Genomic DNA, 23,567 nt, shown 5'->3' with positions numbered 1-23,567 from the left:
CACACAAAGACACACACACTAACACATACACACACAAAGACACACACACTAACACATACACACTCTCTCACACACACATGTACACACTAAGACACACACATACTAAGACACACACACACTAAGACAAGCACACACTAAGACAAGCACACACTAAGACACACACTAAGACACACACACACTAAGACACACACTAAAACACTGTCTTACCTGCTCAAGTTTTGGTGATTCTTCAACCTCATTAGCATACCAGCTAAGCATACTGAGACAGTTTTAGGGCAAGACAAATATAAAACACGAGTTTATTTACTCTTTAGTATATGTAAGTGAAATAGTTAATTAACATATAGGCATTCAGATCACATGGGTAACAAAGATAAGCATCAATATGTCACCGGATATTGTAGCATCACTCTGCAATCGGGGGATCTCCAGGTACGATTGGTAGGAGGAATCCGGGAGAATGCTGACACGTCTGTCAGCCACACTTATTTATACTATTATTACATTACGTGGCATATCTGCTTCTGCGCAGTTATGAGTATATACGTCATTCTAATATGACTAATCTGGTTCTACGCATGCTCGATAGATTCTTGGCAACATAGTATACTAAATATTTTCTCTATGAAGTGATCAACATCTGCATTCTATTACTTACAATATCTGATGACCATGAGTCATTCTAGCTGCTTTTTTCCAGAATATTCCGCTTCTGAGCAGATGTTAGTATCAGCTCAGATAAGTTCATACTAGTTCTTTGAAGTTCATACTAGTTCACTGAACTAGTATTAAGCTTATGGGAAACCATACGGTGAGTAGTTATTGATTACTTTAATTTCCCTATGCCTTTGACACAACCATTCAATCAATCGTATCCCATACGTATCACAATCGGTCCTTAATCATTCACTATTTGCCGTATGATACCATTAAAACTTTTGGTTTTCTACAGAATACCTTATATGCCATGAAACAATTCCATAGCGATAAAAGTATTACAACTATGGCCAATACCAAAACAGGATGTATTAGTCAATTAAGGGTGGTTTGTGCAGATGATGAATAACCCATAAAGATGTCATACCAATGGTGTGACGTGGCATCAGCAATAGCCGATCCCATCTTTACAATTTTGCCAGCTATTACAGTTGTACTTACAATATGCGTTGCCAAAGATCTATTAAGCAATTTAATATGTTGCTGTACTTCTTCTGTGTCTAACAACTTTTCGAATTTAGTCAAATTTAAATCCCAATTTGACACATTTAAAGGCAGTGGTTGTCAATTGACAGCCACTGTCTTGTCTCGTTCAGGTAATAACACAAAGGTCTCATTTTCCCAAACAAGTGCCGATACGTTTCACAAGCATCCTGAAAATGGGACAACCATCCCAGGTACAACAGGATAATTAGTTGCCAAACATACCTCCTGTGGGGCTATTTCAACCATCATCTTAAAAGTGAGTGGCAGCACAGTCCATTCACATACATTGATTGTATTTTGTAATAAACATGCTTCATAAACAGCCGATTGGACCTTGCATATGGTCCCTTCTAATGTATCATCACACAATGATAAATCATGAGTTCTATTTTGGTCATCAATGTAAATCCCATTAAATCTAGGTACCCAGAAATGCATATCTTCCGGAACACCTATAAGTAAGGGGAGAACTACAAACTTACACATCACACTCTTTTTAGTAACATTGTATATAAATATGGTCCCTTTACATAATGCATCATTGCAAACCATTTTTTGAGCCTCCAACTGTATCCAATCAGTCTGTTATAGTCTGATTAAACACGATCCTCCACACCTGCTCATTGCCAGTCATGAGCATAGTTTGAAGTGTGTTCTTTTGTTGTTGCTGATAAATGGTCTGCAAGGTACATATTGACCAATTAACATAGTTAGATATGTTAGAATTTATTTCATATGAAAACCTATTAGATGCATCTTGCAAATCAAGCATTATTGTGTCCACATCCGTTTGCATACGAAAGGGCTGCCATATAGTGGGCATCCAGTTAGCCTGCAATGTAAGCACATCTTTAATACCACTTCCTGCGTTATGCATTCGATTAGCTAAAGTCTCTATATCAAAACCATTAATAGTCCCAGAAAGCGCTCCGTAGCCTCAGAGTAAGGTATCATACCAAGCTCGACGGGAACGCTTGGTAGAACAAGTCCTTGAGGGTGGAAACTCCACGGAGGTTTGTATAACAGTCTTTTGAGCATATCGTCCCACCTGGCGACAGGTGGATGGAACCCTTTTTATATGTCCAGGATCTATTTTAGAAGTATTAATGTTCACGAATACCAGGAACTGGCCCCATATGGTCCGATTCTCGATCTCCGTTGCATTCCCACATGTAATTACTTCTGTCTCATTTAAAGGAAATGAAAACTGCACTCCCATATTTGTACAATTCTGAACATATTGTATCACCAGGGAGTAATTGAGATATGGCAACTCTTTTGGTCTCTGACAGCAAGACACTTTCACAAGAGACGTAATGTTTATTTGTCCCGTGGCCTTATGCAGTGCATATGAAGGACGGTAGGTCGAACTTATATGCGATAATGGATTTCCACTCCAGATAGTCCCATCAAAGGTAATATTCACGATATGACATTTCTGGTTGGCTTCACAAGTGAAGTTGTCTTGCGTCCTTGTTCTGGTTGAACTCCTCCAGCCCCACGAATAGTCATTCCTTCCGGTGTCATTGACGCGGATCCATGGCGTCCACGCATCACCTACTGCGAACACCGAACACATGACGCCAAGGATTCCAAAAATGATTATGTGATTCTAGAGAAGGCAAGGAAACAAGCATTATTCCCGCAAATAGCACTTTTCTTGTGGGACATATTCCCATTTCTCTACTCCGGGTCGCATAATGAGCAAAGTTCGATCTTTCCCCACAGCAATAACCTCTGCCGGGGAGGGCGGTCCTTGGTGATTCTGAACCCATATTTTGGCCCCTACATTAGTAACATCAGTTGAGCCAAAGCCTTTATCTCCTCTTACTGTAAGTTCAGTGGAAGCCGCCCCTTCTTCCACTTGTGTCAGATACACTGGTATTAATAGCAGCTGTGCCATGCGCTCCTTTTCCCCTATTATCAGAGGATCTGTTCCTAAATGTATCATGATTACTTTAATTTCCCCCTGATAATCCGCATCTATGACTCCCCCTAGGACTACTGCACCTCTCAGAGCAAAACTTGATCTAGTAGCTATCTGCCCAAAGTGATTCTGCGGGATCTTGCATCCTATCCCTGTGGGAATAGTACTCACCTTTCCCGGGGCTATCACCACCTTATCAAGAGCGTATAGATCCAACCCTGCAGCGGCAGGTGTGGCTCTATAAGGTGCCTGCGCATCTGGATTTATTTTCCAGTATAAAATTGTCTCTACCTTAGCTACATCTATACTGAGATTAGGTGTTAGCATGCGCATTAAGGGTGTCATGGAATCGGTGATGGGCCTGTTGTTGATAATCTGTAAAGCACCAGTGAGATTATCTCTCCATTGACCATATTTGTCAGTCTCGGTAAGCTTCTTCAGGGTAGATTTTAATAACCCATTCATTCGTTCCACCAAGCCTACAGCTTGTGGATAGTAGGGCATATGATATACCCATTCTATGTTGTTTTTACTGGCATACTCTTTTACCTGATTACCGGTAAAATGTGAACCATTTTCTGTCTGGATCTGCAGGGTAGTCCCATAGTACTGGGTAATAATTTCCAGAGTACGTAAAGTACTCCATTGTGTTGCTGTTTTACATGGGAATCCCACCATCAGACCTGAGAATGTATCTACTGCTGTACAAATATACTTACATCCTCTGCTCTCAGGGAGGGGCCCTACAAAATCCATCTGCCAAATCTGCGCTGGCAACTGGCCTCTCCCTATGTGTCCCATTACTGTATGAGGCACTTCTCGTTTTTGAACATGTTGACATACTGGACATTGCGCGATTACTTGTTTGATCATGTCCACCGTCAATGGAATACCTCTTTCTTGTGCCCACCTGTAAGTGTCCACTTTTTTGGTGAGTCCAAACAGCTGTACCTTGAAGCCATGCTTCCTTTTCCTTGTCAGGTTCTTGTACGGCAACAGAGATCGATGCTGCCGCATCTGCTTGAGAATTAAATAAACGTTCCAATGAGTCAAGAGGGACATGAGCATCAACATGAAACACAGTACTTTTGGTACTCCCAATGAATTCCTCTATGTCTTGCCAAAGCTCTTTCCCCCACAATTCCTTACCATGAATGTTCCAATTGTTCTTCTTCCATCCCATGATCCAAGTGGCCAAACCATTGGCAACTGACCATGAGTCCGTATACAAATGACATTCTTGCCCTTGTTCCTGCTTCAGAGCTAAGAATACCGCACAAAGTTCTGCATATTGACTACTCTTACCTTCTCCCTCCATGACCAACGTCTTTTCTAATTTTGGATTAAAGGCTACACTTTTCCATCTACGCCTTCCACTGATATACTTGGCCAAACCATCCGTGAACCAAGCATGCTCTTTTTGGGAGTCTGTCAACTCAGAGTAAGGTATTCCCTACTTTACTGGGGATTCCTCCATTTGTGCTACTGGTGTAACCTGACCATCTGGAGGGATATCAGCTATCTTTTCATGCAGGGCAGCTATCCCCCCTTCACCTTTTTTCGCTCTTTCCGAGATGTACCATTTCCACTTAATGATACTCTGCTCCTGGGCATGTCCTATCCAATTGGACTTTGGATTAGATAATACCCAGCTCATGATGGGTATTTGCGGCCTTAGAAGGACTATGTGTCCTGTTGTCAATTGTTTAGTATCCACCAGGGCCCAATAACATGCCAACAGCTGTTGCTCCAGTGGAGTGTATTTTTCTCCTGCATCTGGTAATTTTCGATTCCAGAAGCCCAGTGGCACTCTTTTGCCCCCTTGCTTCTGCCACAATGACCAGCTTGCATACATATGCTGAACTGATACATGAAGTTCTATCTCACCATCTTGTAAAGGCCATAAATCTACGGCCTGTTGTATGGCTTCTTTTACTGCCTCAAATGCAACCTGTTGCTCCTCTCCCCACGTGAACTCGTACTTAAGACAAACAGACACACTAAGACACATACACACTAAGACACTCACACACACACAAACTCTCACGCACACATGTACACACTAAGACACACATACACTAAGACACACTCACACACACATTCTGAGACATACACACACACTAAGACAAACACACTAAGACACACACACAGACACACTATAAGACACACTCACTCACACACACACACATTCTAAGACATACACACACACTCACAAACACACATACTAAGACACATACACACTAAGACACTCACACACACAAACTCTCTCACACACACACATGTACACACTAAGACACACACACTAAGACACACACACAATAAGACACACACACAATAAGACACACACACAATAAGACACACACACAATAAGACACACACACAATAAGACACACACACAATAAGACACACATACAATAAGACACACATACAATAAGACACACATACAATAAGACACACATACAATAAGACACACATACAATAAGACACACATACAATAAGACACACCCATTCTAAGACATACACACACTAAGACAAACACACACTAAGACAAACACACACTAAGACAAACACACACTAAGACACACACACAAAGACACACTATAAGACACACTCACTCACACACACATTCTAAGACATACACACACATTCACAAACACAAATACTAAGACACATACACACTAAGACACTCACACACACACACACGTACACACTAAGACACACTCACACACACACTAAGACACACACACTAAGACACACACACTAAGACACACACACTAAGACACACACAAAGACACACACAAAGACACACACAAAGACACACACAAAGACACACACATACTAAGACACACAAGCACACTAAGACACATACACACTCTCACACACACAAGTACACACTAAGACACACACACACTCTCACACACACACTAAGACACAAATATGCTTAGACACACACACACTAAGACACACACACACACACACACACTAAGACACACACACACTAAGACACACACACACACACTAAGACACACACACACACACACACACTAAGACACACACACACACTAAGACACACACACACACACTAAGACACACACACACACACACACACTAAGACACAAGCACACACACTAAGACACAAGCACACACACTAAGACACAAGCACACACACACTAAGACACAAGCACACACACACTAAGACACAAGCACAAGCACACAACCACACAACCACACACACAACCACACACACACACAACCACACACACAACCACACACACAACCACACACACAACCACACACACACACAACCACACACACACACAACCACACACACACACAACCACACTACCACACACAACCACACTACCACACACACACACACTACCACACACACACACTACCACACACACACACTACCACACACACACACCACACACACACTACCACACACACACACTACCACACACACACACTACCACACACACACACTACCACACACACACACTACCACACACACACACTACCACACACACACACACACTACCACACACACACACACACACACTACCGCACACACACACACACACTACCGCACACACACACACACACTACCACACACACACACACTACCACACACACACACACTACCACACACACACACACTACCACACACACACACACACTACCACACACACACACACTACCACACACACACACTACCACACACACACACTACCACACACACACACTACCACACACACACTACCACACACACACACACTACCACACACACACACACTACCACACACACACACACTACCACACACACACACACTACCACACACACACACACTACCACACACACACACACTACCACACACACACACACTACCACACACACACACACTACCACACACACTACCACACACACACTACCACACACACACTACCACACACACACTAAGAAACACACACACTAATACACACTCTCTCACACACACTAAGACACACACACTAAGACACACACACTAAGACACACACACACACACACTAAGACAAACCCACACACACACTCACACACACACTAAGACACACACACACACACAAAGACACACACACACAAAGACACACACACACACTAAGACACACACACACACACTAAGACACACACACACACTACGACACACACACACACTAAGACACACACACACACTACGACACACACACACACTACGACACACACACACACTACGACACACACACACACTACGACACACTATAAGAAACACACACACACATTAAGACACACACACTCAAACACACTCACACACAAACTAAGACACATACACACAAAGACACACACAAAGACACACACTAAGACACACACACACATATACACTAAGACACACACACATAGTAAGACACACACTCACATACACACACACTAAGAAACACACACACAAAGACGCATACACATTAAGACACACACACACTAACACACACACACACACACACACACTAAGACACACTAACACTCACACATACAAACTAAGATACACACACAGTAAGATACACAATCACATACACACAATAAGACACACAAGAAAACACACACACACTAAGACAAAACACACTCACTAAAACACACACTCTAAGGCACACACACACACACACACTAAGACACACACACACACACATACTCACATACACACACTAAGACACAAACTAAAAACACACACACACTAAAACTCTAAACACACTAAGGCTCACACACACTCACGAAGACACACACGCACTACGACACACACTACGACACACACACACTACGACACACACACACACTAAGACACACACACACTACGACACACACACACTAAGACACACACACACTAAGACGCACACACTAAGACGCACTGACACTCACACGCACACACACACACACACACACACACACACACACACACACACACACACACTCACACACACACACTCACACACATAGTAAGACACACACTCTCACATAAACACACTAAGACACACACTAAGACACACACACTAAGACACACTCAAACACACACAAGAAACACACACACTAAGACACACATACACAAAAACACACACACTAAGACACACACACGAAGACACACACTAAGACACACACACGAAGACACACACTAAGACACACTCGCACACCCACTCTCACACACACACACACTCACATACATAGGAAGACACACACTCTCACATAAACACACTAAGACACACACACACTAAGAAACACACACACTAATACACACTCACACACACTCTCTCACACACACACTAAGACACACACACACACTAAGACAAACCCACACACACATTCTAAGACACACATACTCACTAAGACACACACACACTACGACACACTATAAGAAACACTCACACACACATTAAGACACACACACACTGAAACACACACACACTAAGACACATACACACAAAGACACACACTAAGACACACATATACACTAAGACACACACACACATAGTAAGACACACACTCACATACACACACTAAGACACACACACACTAAGACACACACACTAAAACAAACACAAACTAACAAACACAATAATACAAACTATAAGACACACTCACACACACAAAGACGCACTCACGCACTCAAACACACTCACACACACTAAGAAACACACACATTAAGACACACACACACTAACACACACACACACACTAAGACACACTAACACACACACTCACACATACAAACTAAGATACACACACTCACACACATAGTAAGATACACAATCACATACACACAATAAGACACACAAGAAAACACACACACACACTAAGACAAAACACACTCACTAAAACACACACTCTAAGGCACACTCACACACACAAAGACACACACACTCACACACATAATAACACACACACACACACACACTCACATACACACACTAAGACACACAAACTAAAAACACACATACACACTAAAACTCTAAACACACTAAGACTCACACACTCACGAAGACACACACGCACTACGACACACACACACTAAGACACACACACTAAGACGCACTGACTCACACGCACACTCACACACACACTAAGACACACACTCACACACATAGTAAGACACACACACTCACATAAACACACTAAGACACACACACACACTAAGACACACTCAAAAACACACAATAAGAAACACACACACTAAGACACACATACACAAAAACACACACACGAAGACACACACTAAGACACACTCACACACCCACTCACACACAAACACACACACACACACACGAAGACACACACTCTCACGTAAACACACTAACACACACAAACTAAGACACACACTACGACACACACACTAATAACACACATACACACTAAAACACACACACACACTAAGACTCACACACACACTAAGACACACATTAAAACACACACACACTAGGGCACACACACGCTAAGACACACACATGCTAAGACATGCACACACACGCTAAGGCACACACACACTAAGACACATACGCGCGCTAAGACACACGCGCTAACACACACGCGCTAAGACACAAACATACGATAAGACACACACGCTAAGACACACACGCTAGGACACACACACACTAAGGCACACACACGAAGACACACACACACTAAGACGCACACACTAAGACGCACACACACTAAGACAAATATACACAAAAACACAGACAGACACACACACACGAAGACACACACACTAAGACACACACACACGAAGACACACACACAATAAGACACACACACAATAAGACACACACACAATAAGACACACACACAATAAGACACACACACAATAAGACACACACACAATAAGACACACACACAATAAGACACACACACAATAAGACACACACACAATAAGACACACACACAATAAGACACACACACAATAAGACACACACACAATAAGACACACACACAATAAGACACACACTTACACACATAGTGTGTTTATGTGAGTGTGTGTGTCTTACTATGTGTGTCTTAGTGTGTGTGACTGTGTGTGTGTGTCAGTGTGTTTATGTGAGTGTGTGTGTCTTACTAACACACACACAAACTAAGACAAACACATACACACACACTAAGACTCACACATACACTAAAACACACACACACACTAAGACTCAAACACACACACTAAGACGGACACACACACACTAACACACACATTAAAACACACACACACACACACTAGGACACACACACACACTAAGACACACTCACACAAACACACTAAGACACAAACACACTAACACACACACTCTCTCACACACACACGTATACACTAAGACAAACACATACTAAGACACACACACTAAGACACACTCACACACACATTCTAAGACACATACTAAGACACACACACACTAAGACACACACACTAAGACACAGACACTAAGGCACACTATAAGACACACTCACGAACACACACTAAGACACACACACACTAAGACACACACACCAAGACACACTCTCACGCACTAAGACACACAAACACAAAAACACACATACAGGCACACTAAGACACACACACACTAAGACATGCACACACATTAAGACACTCACAAACACACTAACACACACACAGAAACTCTCTCTCACACACACAAGCACACACTAAGACACACACACTAAGACACACAAAAGACACACACACACACACACACACACACACACACACTAAGACGCACACACACTAAGGCACAGACACGCTAAGGCACATACACACTAAGACATACACACAATAAGACACACACCCTCACAATAAGACACACACACACTAGGACACACACACACTAAGACACACACACACACTAAGATACAAACACTAAGACACACGCAGTAAGACACACACACACTAAGACACATATACACACACACTAAGACAGACACTAATAATACACACACACTAAGACTCACGCACTAAGACACACACACTAAAACACACGCACTAAGACACACGCACTAAGACACACACACTAAAACACACACACATTATGACAGACACACTAAGACACACACACACACTAAGACACAATCACACACACACACTAAGACACACATACAAAAAGACACACACACACAAAGACACACTCAAACACACACACTAAGAAACACACACACACACACTAAGACACACATACACAAAAACACACACACACTAAGACACACACACGAAGACACACACACGAAGACACACACACGAAGACACACACACGAAGACACACACACGAAGACACACACACGAAGACACACACACACTCTCACACACACACACACACACACACACACACTCACACAGATAGTAAGACAAACACACTCACATAAACACACTAAGACACACACACACACTAAGACACAATCACACACACACACACTAAGACACACATACAAAAAGACACACACACACAGACACACTCAAACACACACACTAAGAAACACACACACACAAAAACACACACACTAAGACACACACACGAAGACACACACACACTCTCACACACACACACACACACACACTCACACAGATAGTAAGACAAACACACTCACATAAACACACTAAGACACACACTAACACACACACAAACTAAGACAAACACATACACACACACAAACTAAGACACACCCAATAATAACACACATACACACTAAAACACACACTATGACAGACACACACACTAAGACACACAAAAGACACACACACACACACACACACTAAGACGCACACACACTAAGACACAGACACGCTAAGGCACATACACACTATGACATACACACACTAAGACACACACACACACACTAAGACACACACACACACACTAAGACACACACACACACTAAGACACACACACACACTAAGACACAAACACACTAACACACACAAACTAAGACACACACACACACTAAGACACAAACACACTAACACACACACACACTAAGACACACATACACACTCAGACAAACACTAATAATACACACGCACTAAGACTCACACACACGCACTAAGACTCACACACACGCACTAAGACACACACACACACTAAAACACACACACACTAAAACACACACACACACTAAAACACACACACACACTAAAACACACACACATTATGACAGACACACTAAGACACACACACACTAAGACACAATCACACACACACTAAGACACACTCAAACACACACACTAAGACACACTCAAACACACACACTAAGACACACACACAGACACACACACAAAGACACACACACTAAGACACACACACTAAGACACACACACTAAGACACACACACTAAGACACACACACTAAGACACACACACTAAGACACACACACTAAGACACACACACTAAGACACACACACTAAGACACACACACTAAGACACACACACTAAGACACACACACTAAGACACACACAGACACACACACAGACACACACACAGACACACACACAGACACACACACTAAGACACACACACTAAGACACACAGATAGTAAGACAAACACACTCACATAAACACACTAAAACGCACACACACTAACACACACACAAACTAAGACAAACACAGACACACACAAACTAAGACACACAATAATAACACACATACACACTAAAACACACACACTATGACAGACACACACTAAAACACACTGACACACACTAGGACACACACTAAGACACACACGCTAAGACATGCACACACACGCTAAGACATGCACACACACGCTAAGACGCGCGCGCGCTAAGACACACATGTGCTAACACACACACGCTAAGACACATTCACACACAAAGACACACACACAAAGACACACACATACACTAAGACACACTCACATATACACACTAAGACACACATACTCACACACAAACACTAAGATACACACACACAAACACTAAGATACACACACACTAAGACACACACACACACACTCTAAGACACACACACAGTAAGGCACACATTACTAAGACAAGCAGACACACTAAGACACAAACATACACACACACTAAGACACACACACACTCACACCAACACACACTCAGACACACACTAAGACACACACAGACACTCACACACTAACACACACACTAAGACACACATTAGACACACCCACTAAGACACACACACACACATTGACACACACATTAAGACACACGCACACTAAGACACACTCTCTCTCACACACACTCTCTCTCACACACACACACACACACGTACACACTAAGACACACACACTATGACACACTCACACACACATTATAAGACACACACACTAAGACACACACACTCGCACACACATACTCTCTCTCACACACACACTAAGACACACACACTAAGACACACTCACACACACACATTCTAAGACACACACACACACTCACACACACACACTAAGACACACTAAGACACACTATAAACCACACACTCACACACTCTCACACACAAATACTAAGACACATACACACAAAAAGGCACACACACTAAACACACTCACACATACACACTAACACACTAAGACACACACACACTAAGACACACACACACTCTCTCTCTCACACACACACTAAGACACACTCACACACATTCTAAGACACACACACATAATAAGACACACACACTCACACACACACACCAAGACACACACACACTAAGAGACACACACTAAGACACACTATAAACCACACACACACACAGACACACTCACACACTCTCACATACAAACACTAAGACATATACACACAAAAAGGCACACACACTAAACACACTCACACATACACACTAACACACACTAAGACACACACTAAGCCACGCAGACACACATTAAGACACACACACACACTAAGACACACACACTCTCTCTCACACACACACGTACACACTAAGACACACACACACTAAGACACACACACTCTCTCTCACACACACACGTACACACTAAGACACACACACACACTAAGACACACACACTAAGGACGCCCACCCACTGGCGATTTTTTTCCCTGCGAAATTCGCAGCATTTTTTTCTCTGCAGTGGTCTATGGGACTTGTAATGTTAAAATCGCGATCGCGCAAAATCGCAATTTACCGCGAAATCGCGATTTTGCGTGATCGCGATTTTAACATTACAAGTCCCATAGACCCCTGCAGAGAAAAAAATGCTGCGAATTTCGCAGGGAAAAAAAAATCGCCAGTGAGTGGGCACCCTAAGACACACAAAAGACACACACACATTAAGACACATACACCCTCACAATAAGACACACACACACTAGGACACACACACACTAAGACAAACAGTAAGACACACACACACAAACTAAGACACAAACAGTAAGACACACACACACAAACTAAGACACACACATACACACACACTAAGACAAACAAACACTAATAATACACAAACACTAAGACTCACACACACGCACTAAGACACACACACACTAAAACACACACACTATAGCAGACACACAGACACACTAAGACACACGCACACAAACACTAAGACAATCACACACACACACACACACACGTACTAAGACAGACAAACACACACACACATACTAAGACACACACACACACACAAAGACACACACATTTAAACACACACACTAAGACACACTCACACACACACTAAGACGCACACACACAAAAACGCACACACACTAAGACACACACACACTAAGACACACACACACTAAGACACACACACACACACATAGTAAGACACACTCTCACATAAACACACTAAGACACACACACACAAACTAAGACACACACTTACAACACATACTCACTAAAAACACACACACTAAGACTCACACACACACACTAAGACACACACACACGCTAAGACACACACACACGCTAAGACACATATGCGCACTAAGACACACGCGCTAACACATGCGGGCTAAGACACAAACACACGATAAGACTTACACACACGCTAGAACACACACACACTAAAACACAGACACGCTAAGGCACACACACACACTAAGACACGTACGCAAAAACACACACACTAAGACACACACATGAAGACACACACTAAGACACACTCACGCTCACACACACACACAATAAGACACACACACTCACACACATAGTAAGACACACACACTCACATAAACACACCAAGACACACACACACACTAAGACACACACAAACTAAGACACACACATACACACACTAAAACACACACACACGCTAAAACACACACTTAGACGGACACACACACTAAGACAGACACACACACACTAACAGACACACACACACTAAAACACACACACACACACACACTAGGACACACTAGGACACACACACACTCACACACACACTAGGACACACACACACACACACTCACACTAAGACACACACACAATAACACACACACGTACACACTAAGACACACACACACACTAAGACACACTCACACACACCCATTCTAAGAGACACAATCTAAGACACACGCACACTCACACACACACATACTAAGACACACACAGTAAGACACACACAGTAAGACACAAACACTAAGGCACACTATAAGGCACACACTCTAAGACACATACACACACAAAGACACACACACACATACATACACACTAAGACACACTCACACACACTAAGACACACAAACTAAGACACACAAACACACTAAGACACGCACACACTAAGACATACTCACTAAGACACACACACAAAAACACACACGCACACTAAGACACACACACACACATAAAAACACACATACACACACACTAAGACACACACTAAGACATACACACACTAAGACACAGACATGCTAAGGCACACACACACTAAGACATACACACATTATGACAGACACACTAAGACACACACACTAAGACACAATCACACACACACTAAGACAAAATCACACACACTCACAGACACACACACATACTAAGACACACACACACTCACACACACACACACATACTAAGACACACACACACACACACACATACTAAGACACACACACACACACACACACATACTAAGACACACACACACACACACACACACACACATACTAAGACACAGACACACACACACACTAAGACACACACACACACACACACACACTAAGACACACACACACACACACATACTAAGACACACACACACACACACACACACACTCACAGACACACACACACTCACACACACTAAGACACACATACAAAAAGACACATACAAAAAGACACACACACACACTAAGACACACATACACAAAAACACACACACACACTAAGACACACTCACACTTTCACACATACATTAAGACACACACACTCACACACATCGTAAGACACACACATTCACATAAACACACTAAGACACACAAACACACTAACACACACAAACTAAGACACACACATACACACACACTAGGACACACACACACGCTAAGACACGCTAAAACACACACACACTAAGACATGCACACACACGCTAAGACACACAAGCGCGCTAAGACACACATGCGCTAACACACACGCGCTAAGACACACACACGCTAAGACACACACACACACAAAGACACACACACAAAGACATACACACACTAAGACACACACTAAGAAACACTCACACTCACACATTAACACTAACACATACACTCACACACAAACAAAGACACACATACTTACACACAAACACTAAGACACACACACTAAGGCACACACTCACACTAAGGCACACATTACTAAGACAAGCAGACACACTAAGACACAAACATACACACACATTAAGACACACAAACACACACACTAAGACACACACACTAACACACACATATACACTCAGACACACACTAAGATACACAGACACGCACACTAAGACACACACACTAACACACACGAAGACACACACAGACTACCACACACACACACTAAGACACACACACACACTAAGACACACACTCACACACACACACTAAGACACACACATACTAAGACACACACTATGACACACTCACACACACATTATAAGACACACACTAAAACACACACACTCGCACAAACATACTAAGACACACACACTCTCTTTTTACACACACACACACACACACACACATTCTAAGACACACACTCACATACTAAGAAACACACACTATAAGCCACACTATAAGCCACACTATAAGCCACACTATAAGCCACACACACACACACACTTAGACACACTCACACACTCTCACACACAAACACTAAGACACATACACACAAAAAAACACACACACTAAGACACACACACTAAGACACACACTCTCTCACACACACACGTACACACTAAGACACACACATACTAAGACACACTATGACACACACAAATTATAAGACACACACTAAGACACACACACTCGCACAAACATACTAAGCCACACACACACTCTCTTTTTACACACACACACACTAAGACACACTAAGACACACTCACACACATACACATTCTAAGACACACACTCACACACACATACTAAGAAACACACACTCACACACCAAGACACACACACAAAGAGACACACACTAAGACACACTATAAGCCACACTCACACACACACACTCAGACACACTCACACACAAACACTAAGACACATACACACAAAAAACACGCACTAAGACACACACACAAACACACTAAGACACACTCACAAACTCTCACACACAAACACTAAGACACATACACACACAAAGACACACACTAAGACACACTCACACATACACACTAAGACACACTCACACACATAGTGACACACACACTCACATACACACACTAAGGCACACATTACTGAGACAAGCAGACACATTAAGACACAAACATACACACACACTAAGACGCACATACACTAAGACTCGCACACACTAAACGACACACACGCACACTAAGAAAGACACACTAAAACACACACATGCTAAGACACACACAGTAACTCACACACTAAGGCCTCCTTCCCACGAACGGATTTACGCCGCGTAAATCCGCGGCAAAAATCCGCTGCGTTGCCCCCTGCTATTAGGTTCTATTGAACCTAATAGCACAATGCACACGATGCGTAATTCCACCGCGGAATTACGCACCGTGAAATCTCCCGTTCTCACCCGCAGCATGTTCTATTTGCTGCGGGTGTACGCGCTGACGGCTTCCATTGCAGTCAATGGAAGCCGTCCGTTCACGCTATCTCCCGCTGCAACCAGCGGAAGATAGCGTGAAAAAACGCTTCCCCGCCTACCGCCGCGCGTCACATGACGCGGCCGGCGCGTCACGTGACGCGGCCGGCCGCGTCATGTGACACGGCCGGCCGCGTCATGTGACACGGCCGGCCGCGTCATGTGACGCGGTGGGCGTGTCACATGACGCGGCGGCGGTGGGCGGGGAAGCGTCTTCACGCTATCTTCCGCTGGTAAGTATGGGGTCTCTGGGGGGCGCCGTGACGGACTTCACTGCGTAATATTACGTGGCGGAGCCCGTCACGCTCGTGGGAAGGAGGCCCTACTCAGACACACACACACACACACACACACACACACACCCATTAAGACACACACCCATTAAGAGGCACACACACACACTAAGAGGCACACACACACACTAAGAGGCACACACACACACTAAGAGGCACACACACACACTAAGAGGCACACACACACACTAAGAGGCACACACACACACTAAGAGGCACACACACACACTAAGAGGCACACACACACACTAAGAGGCACACACACACTAAGAGGCACACACACACTAAGAGGCACACACACACTAAGAGGCACACACACACTAAGAGGCACACACACACACTAAGAGGCACACACACACACTAAGAGGCACACACACACACTAAGAGACACACACACACTAAGAGACACACACACACTAAGAGACACACACACACTAAGAGACACACACACACTAAGAGACACACACACACTAAGAGACACACACACACTAAGAGACACACACACACACCAAGAAACACACACGATAAGACACACACAGACAAACACACACAGATACACTATGACACACACACTAAGACACACACACTATGACACACATTAACACACACACACTATGACACACATTAACACACACACACTATGACACACATTAACACACACACACACACACACACACTACCACACAAACACACACTAAGACACTCACACACACACACTAAAACACACACACACTAAGACACACACATTAAGACACACTCAGACACATTTTAAGACACACACACTAAGATACACACACACATACTAACACACACACACATACACACACACACACACACACACTAAGGCACACACACTAAGACACAGACACACTATAAGACACTCACACATACACAAACATACACACACACACTAAGACACACACACTAAGACACATACACTAAGACACACACTCAAACATAGTGTGTGTATGTGAGTGTGTGTCTTACTATGTGTGTGAGTGTGTGTGTCTTAGTGTGGGTGTGTGTCTTAGTGTGTGTTTGTGAGTGTGTGTCTTACTAAGACACACACAAACACTAAGACACCTACACTAAGACACACACACACTAACAAACACACTAAGACACACTCACTCACACTGAGGCACACATTACTAAGACATACACACACACGCATTAAACACACACACACTAAGACACACGCACTAAGACACACACTAAGACACACACTAAGACACACACACACACACACTAAGACACACACACACACTAAGACACACACTCACATTAAACACACACACTAAGACTCACACACACTAAGACACACTCACATTAAACACACACACACTAAGACACACACACACACACTAAGACACTCACATTAAACACACACACAATAAGACGCACACACAATAAGACGCACACACACACACACACACACACACACTCACATTAAACACACACACACTAAGACACACACACTCAGACACACACACTAAGACACACACACACACTAAGACACACTTACACTAAGACACACTTACACTCACACATACACACTAAGACACACACACACAAACACAGTGTGTATGTGAGTGGTGTATGTGAGTGTGTTTCTTACTATGTGTGTGAGTGTGTGTGTCAGTGTGGCTGTGTGTCTTAGTGTATGTGAGTGTGTGTCTTACTAAGACACACACACACTAAGACAAACACACTAACACCCACACTAAGACACACACACACTATAAGACACGCACACCAAGACATACACACACACACTAAGACACACACTCACACTAAGACACACACACACTAAGACACACACACACTAAGGCACACATTACTGAGACAAGCAGACACACTAAGACACAAACATACACACACACTAAGACGCACATACACTAAGACACGCACACACTAAACGACACACCCACAAAAAGACACACACGCACACTAAGACAGACACACACACTAAGACACACACTAAAACACACACTAAGAAACACACACGCTAAGACACACACACACAACCTAAGACATACACACACTAAGACAAACACACACAGACACACTAAGACACATATACTAAGACACACACTAAGACACACACACACTAAGACACACACACACTAAGACACACACACACTAAGACACACACACATTAAGACACACACACAGACACATTTTAAGACACACACACACATTTTAAGACACACACATACTCACACACATACTAAGACACACACACTCACACACACTAAGACATACACATACTAAGGCACACACACTAAGACACAGACACACTATAAGACACTCACACACACACTAAGACACATACACTAAGACACACTCACACACTCACACATACACACTAAGACACACACTCAAACACATAGTGTGTGTGTATGTGAGTGTGTGTCTTACTATGTGTGTGAGTGTGTGTGTCTTAGTGTGGGTGTGTGTCTTAGTGTGTGTTTGTGAGTGTGTGTCTTACTAAGACACACACAAACACACTAAGACACACACACTCTAAGACACACACACTAAGACACACTCACACACACTAAGGCACACATTACTAAGATATACACACACACACTTAGACACACACTCACACTAAGACGCGCACACACACACACACACACAAAGACACACACACAAAGACACACACTCACATTAAACACACACACACTAAGACACACGCACTAAGACACAAATAGACACTAAGACACACACGCTAAGACACACGCACGCTAAGACACACACGCGCTAAGACACACACGCGCTTAGACACACACACAACCTAAGAAACACACACTAAAACACACACACACTAAGACACACTATAAGACACACTCACACACTCAAACACACTCACACACACACTAAGACATACACACAGAAAGACACACACACACCAAGACACACTCACACATACACACTAAGACACACACACAAACAGTGTGTGTATGTGAGTGTGTGTCTTACTATGTGTGTGAGTGTGTGTGTCAGTGTGGCTGTGTGTCTTTGTGTGTATGCGAGTATGTGTCTTACTAAGACACACACACTAAGACACACACACTAACACACACACTAGGACACACGCATTATAAGACACACACACTAAGACACACTCACACAGTAAGGCACACATTACTAAGACATACACACACACTAAGACACACACTCACATTAAACACAAACACACTAAGACACACGCACTAAGACACACACACGCACTAAGACACACACACACACTAAGACACACACACTAAGACACACACACGCTAAGACACACACACACGCTAAGACACACACACACGCTAAGACACACACACACGCTAAGACACACACACACGCTAAGACACACACACACGCTAAGACACACACACACGCTAAGACACACACACACGCTAAGACACACACACACGCTAAGACACACACACACGCTAAGACACACACACACGCTAAGACACCCACACTAAGACACCCACACTAAGACACCCACACTAAGACACCCACAGACTACCACACACACACGCACACACACTAAGACACACACACACTAAGACACACACACACTAAGACACACACACACTAAGACACACACACACTAAGACACACACACACTAAGACACACTCTCTCACACACACACACGTACACACTAAGACACACACATACTAAGACACACACAGTATGGCACACTCACACACACATTATGGCACACTCACACACACATTATAAGACACACACTAAGACACACACTCACATTAAACACAAACACACTAAGACACACGCACTAAGACACACACACACACACTAAGACACACACTAAAACACACACTAAAACACACACGCACACACACTAAGACACACACTAAAACACACACTAAAACACACACGCACACACACTAAGACACACACACACACTAAAACACACACACACACTAAGACACACACACACACACTAAGACACACACACTAAGACACACACACACACACTAAGACACACACACACTAAGACACACTCTCTCACACACACACGTACACACTAAGACACACACATACTAAGACACACACAGTATGGCACACTCACATTATAAGACACACACTAAGACACACACACTCTCTCTTTTTACACACACACACACCCCAAGACACACACACACCCCAAGACACACACACACCCCAAGACACACACACACCCCAAGACACACACACACACCCCAAGACACACACACACACCCCAAGACACACACACACACCCCAAGACACACACACACACCCCAAGACACACACACACACCCCAAGACACACACACACACCCCAAGACACACACACACACCCCAAGACACACACACACACCCCAAGACACACACACACACCCCAAGACACACACACACACCCCAAGACACACACACACCCCAAGACACACACACACCCCAAGACACACACACACCCCAAGACACACACACACCCCAAGACACACACACACCCCAAGACACACACACACCCCAAGACACACACACCCCAAGACACACACACCCCAAGACACACACACACCCCAAGACACACACACACCCCAAGACACACACACACCCCAAGACACACACACACACAAAGAGACACACACACACACACACACACACACAAAGAGACACACACACACAAAGAGACACACACACACACACAAAGAGACACACACACACACACAAAGAGACACACACACACACAAAGAGACACACACACACACACACAAAGAGACACACACACACACACACAAAGAGACACACACACACACACACAAAGAGACACACACACACACACAAAGAGACACACACACACACACAAAGAGACACACACACACACAAAGAGACACAC

At 43.5% G+C, this 23,567-nt stretch overlaps 1 protein-coding gene across 1 annotated transcript in view; it reads right to left on the bottom strand.

Annotated features, from left to right (window-relative positions):
* Positions 1–280: 280 nt before the first annotated feature.
* The window catches only part of LOC136609980 (uncharacterized), a 55,964-nt gene continuing 32,677 nt past the window's right edge, over positions 281–23,567 (bottom strand). The window contains exons 4-5 of the mRNA XM_066589254.1: positions 4,041–4,150; positions 281–2,815 (exon numbers count right to left, since the gene is read on the bottom strand). Of these exons, the coding sequence (XP_066445351.1) occupies positions 2,141–2,815; positions 4,041–4,150 (785 nt within the window). The 3' untranslated portion in view covers positions 281–2,140. The remainder of the gene's footprint in view (positions 2,816–4,040; positions 4,151–23,567) is intronic.

The sequence above is a fragment of the Eleutherodactylus coqui genome, chromosome 2 (genome assembly GCF_035609145.1).
Source record: "Eleutherodactylus coqui strain aEleCoq1 chromosome 2, aEleCoq1.hap1, whole genome shotgun sequence".
Lineage (NCBI taxonomy): Eukaryota > Metazoa > Chordata > Amphibia > Anura > Eleutherodactylidae > Eleutherodactylus > Eleutherodactylus coqui.
The sequence above is the reverse complement of the archived record's forward strand: the minus strand, read 5'-3'. Positions and strand labels throughout refer to the sequence as shown.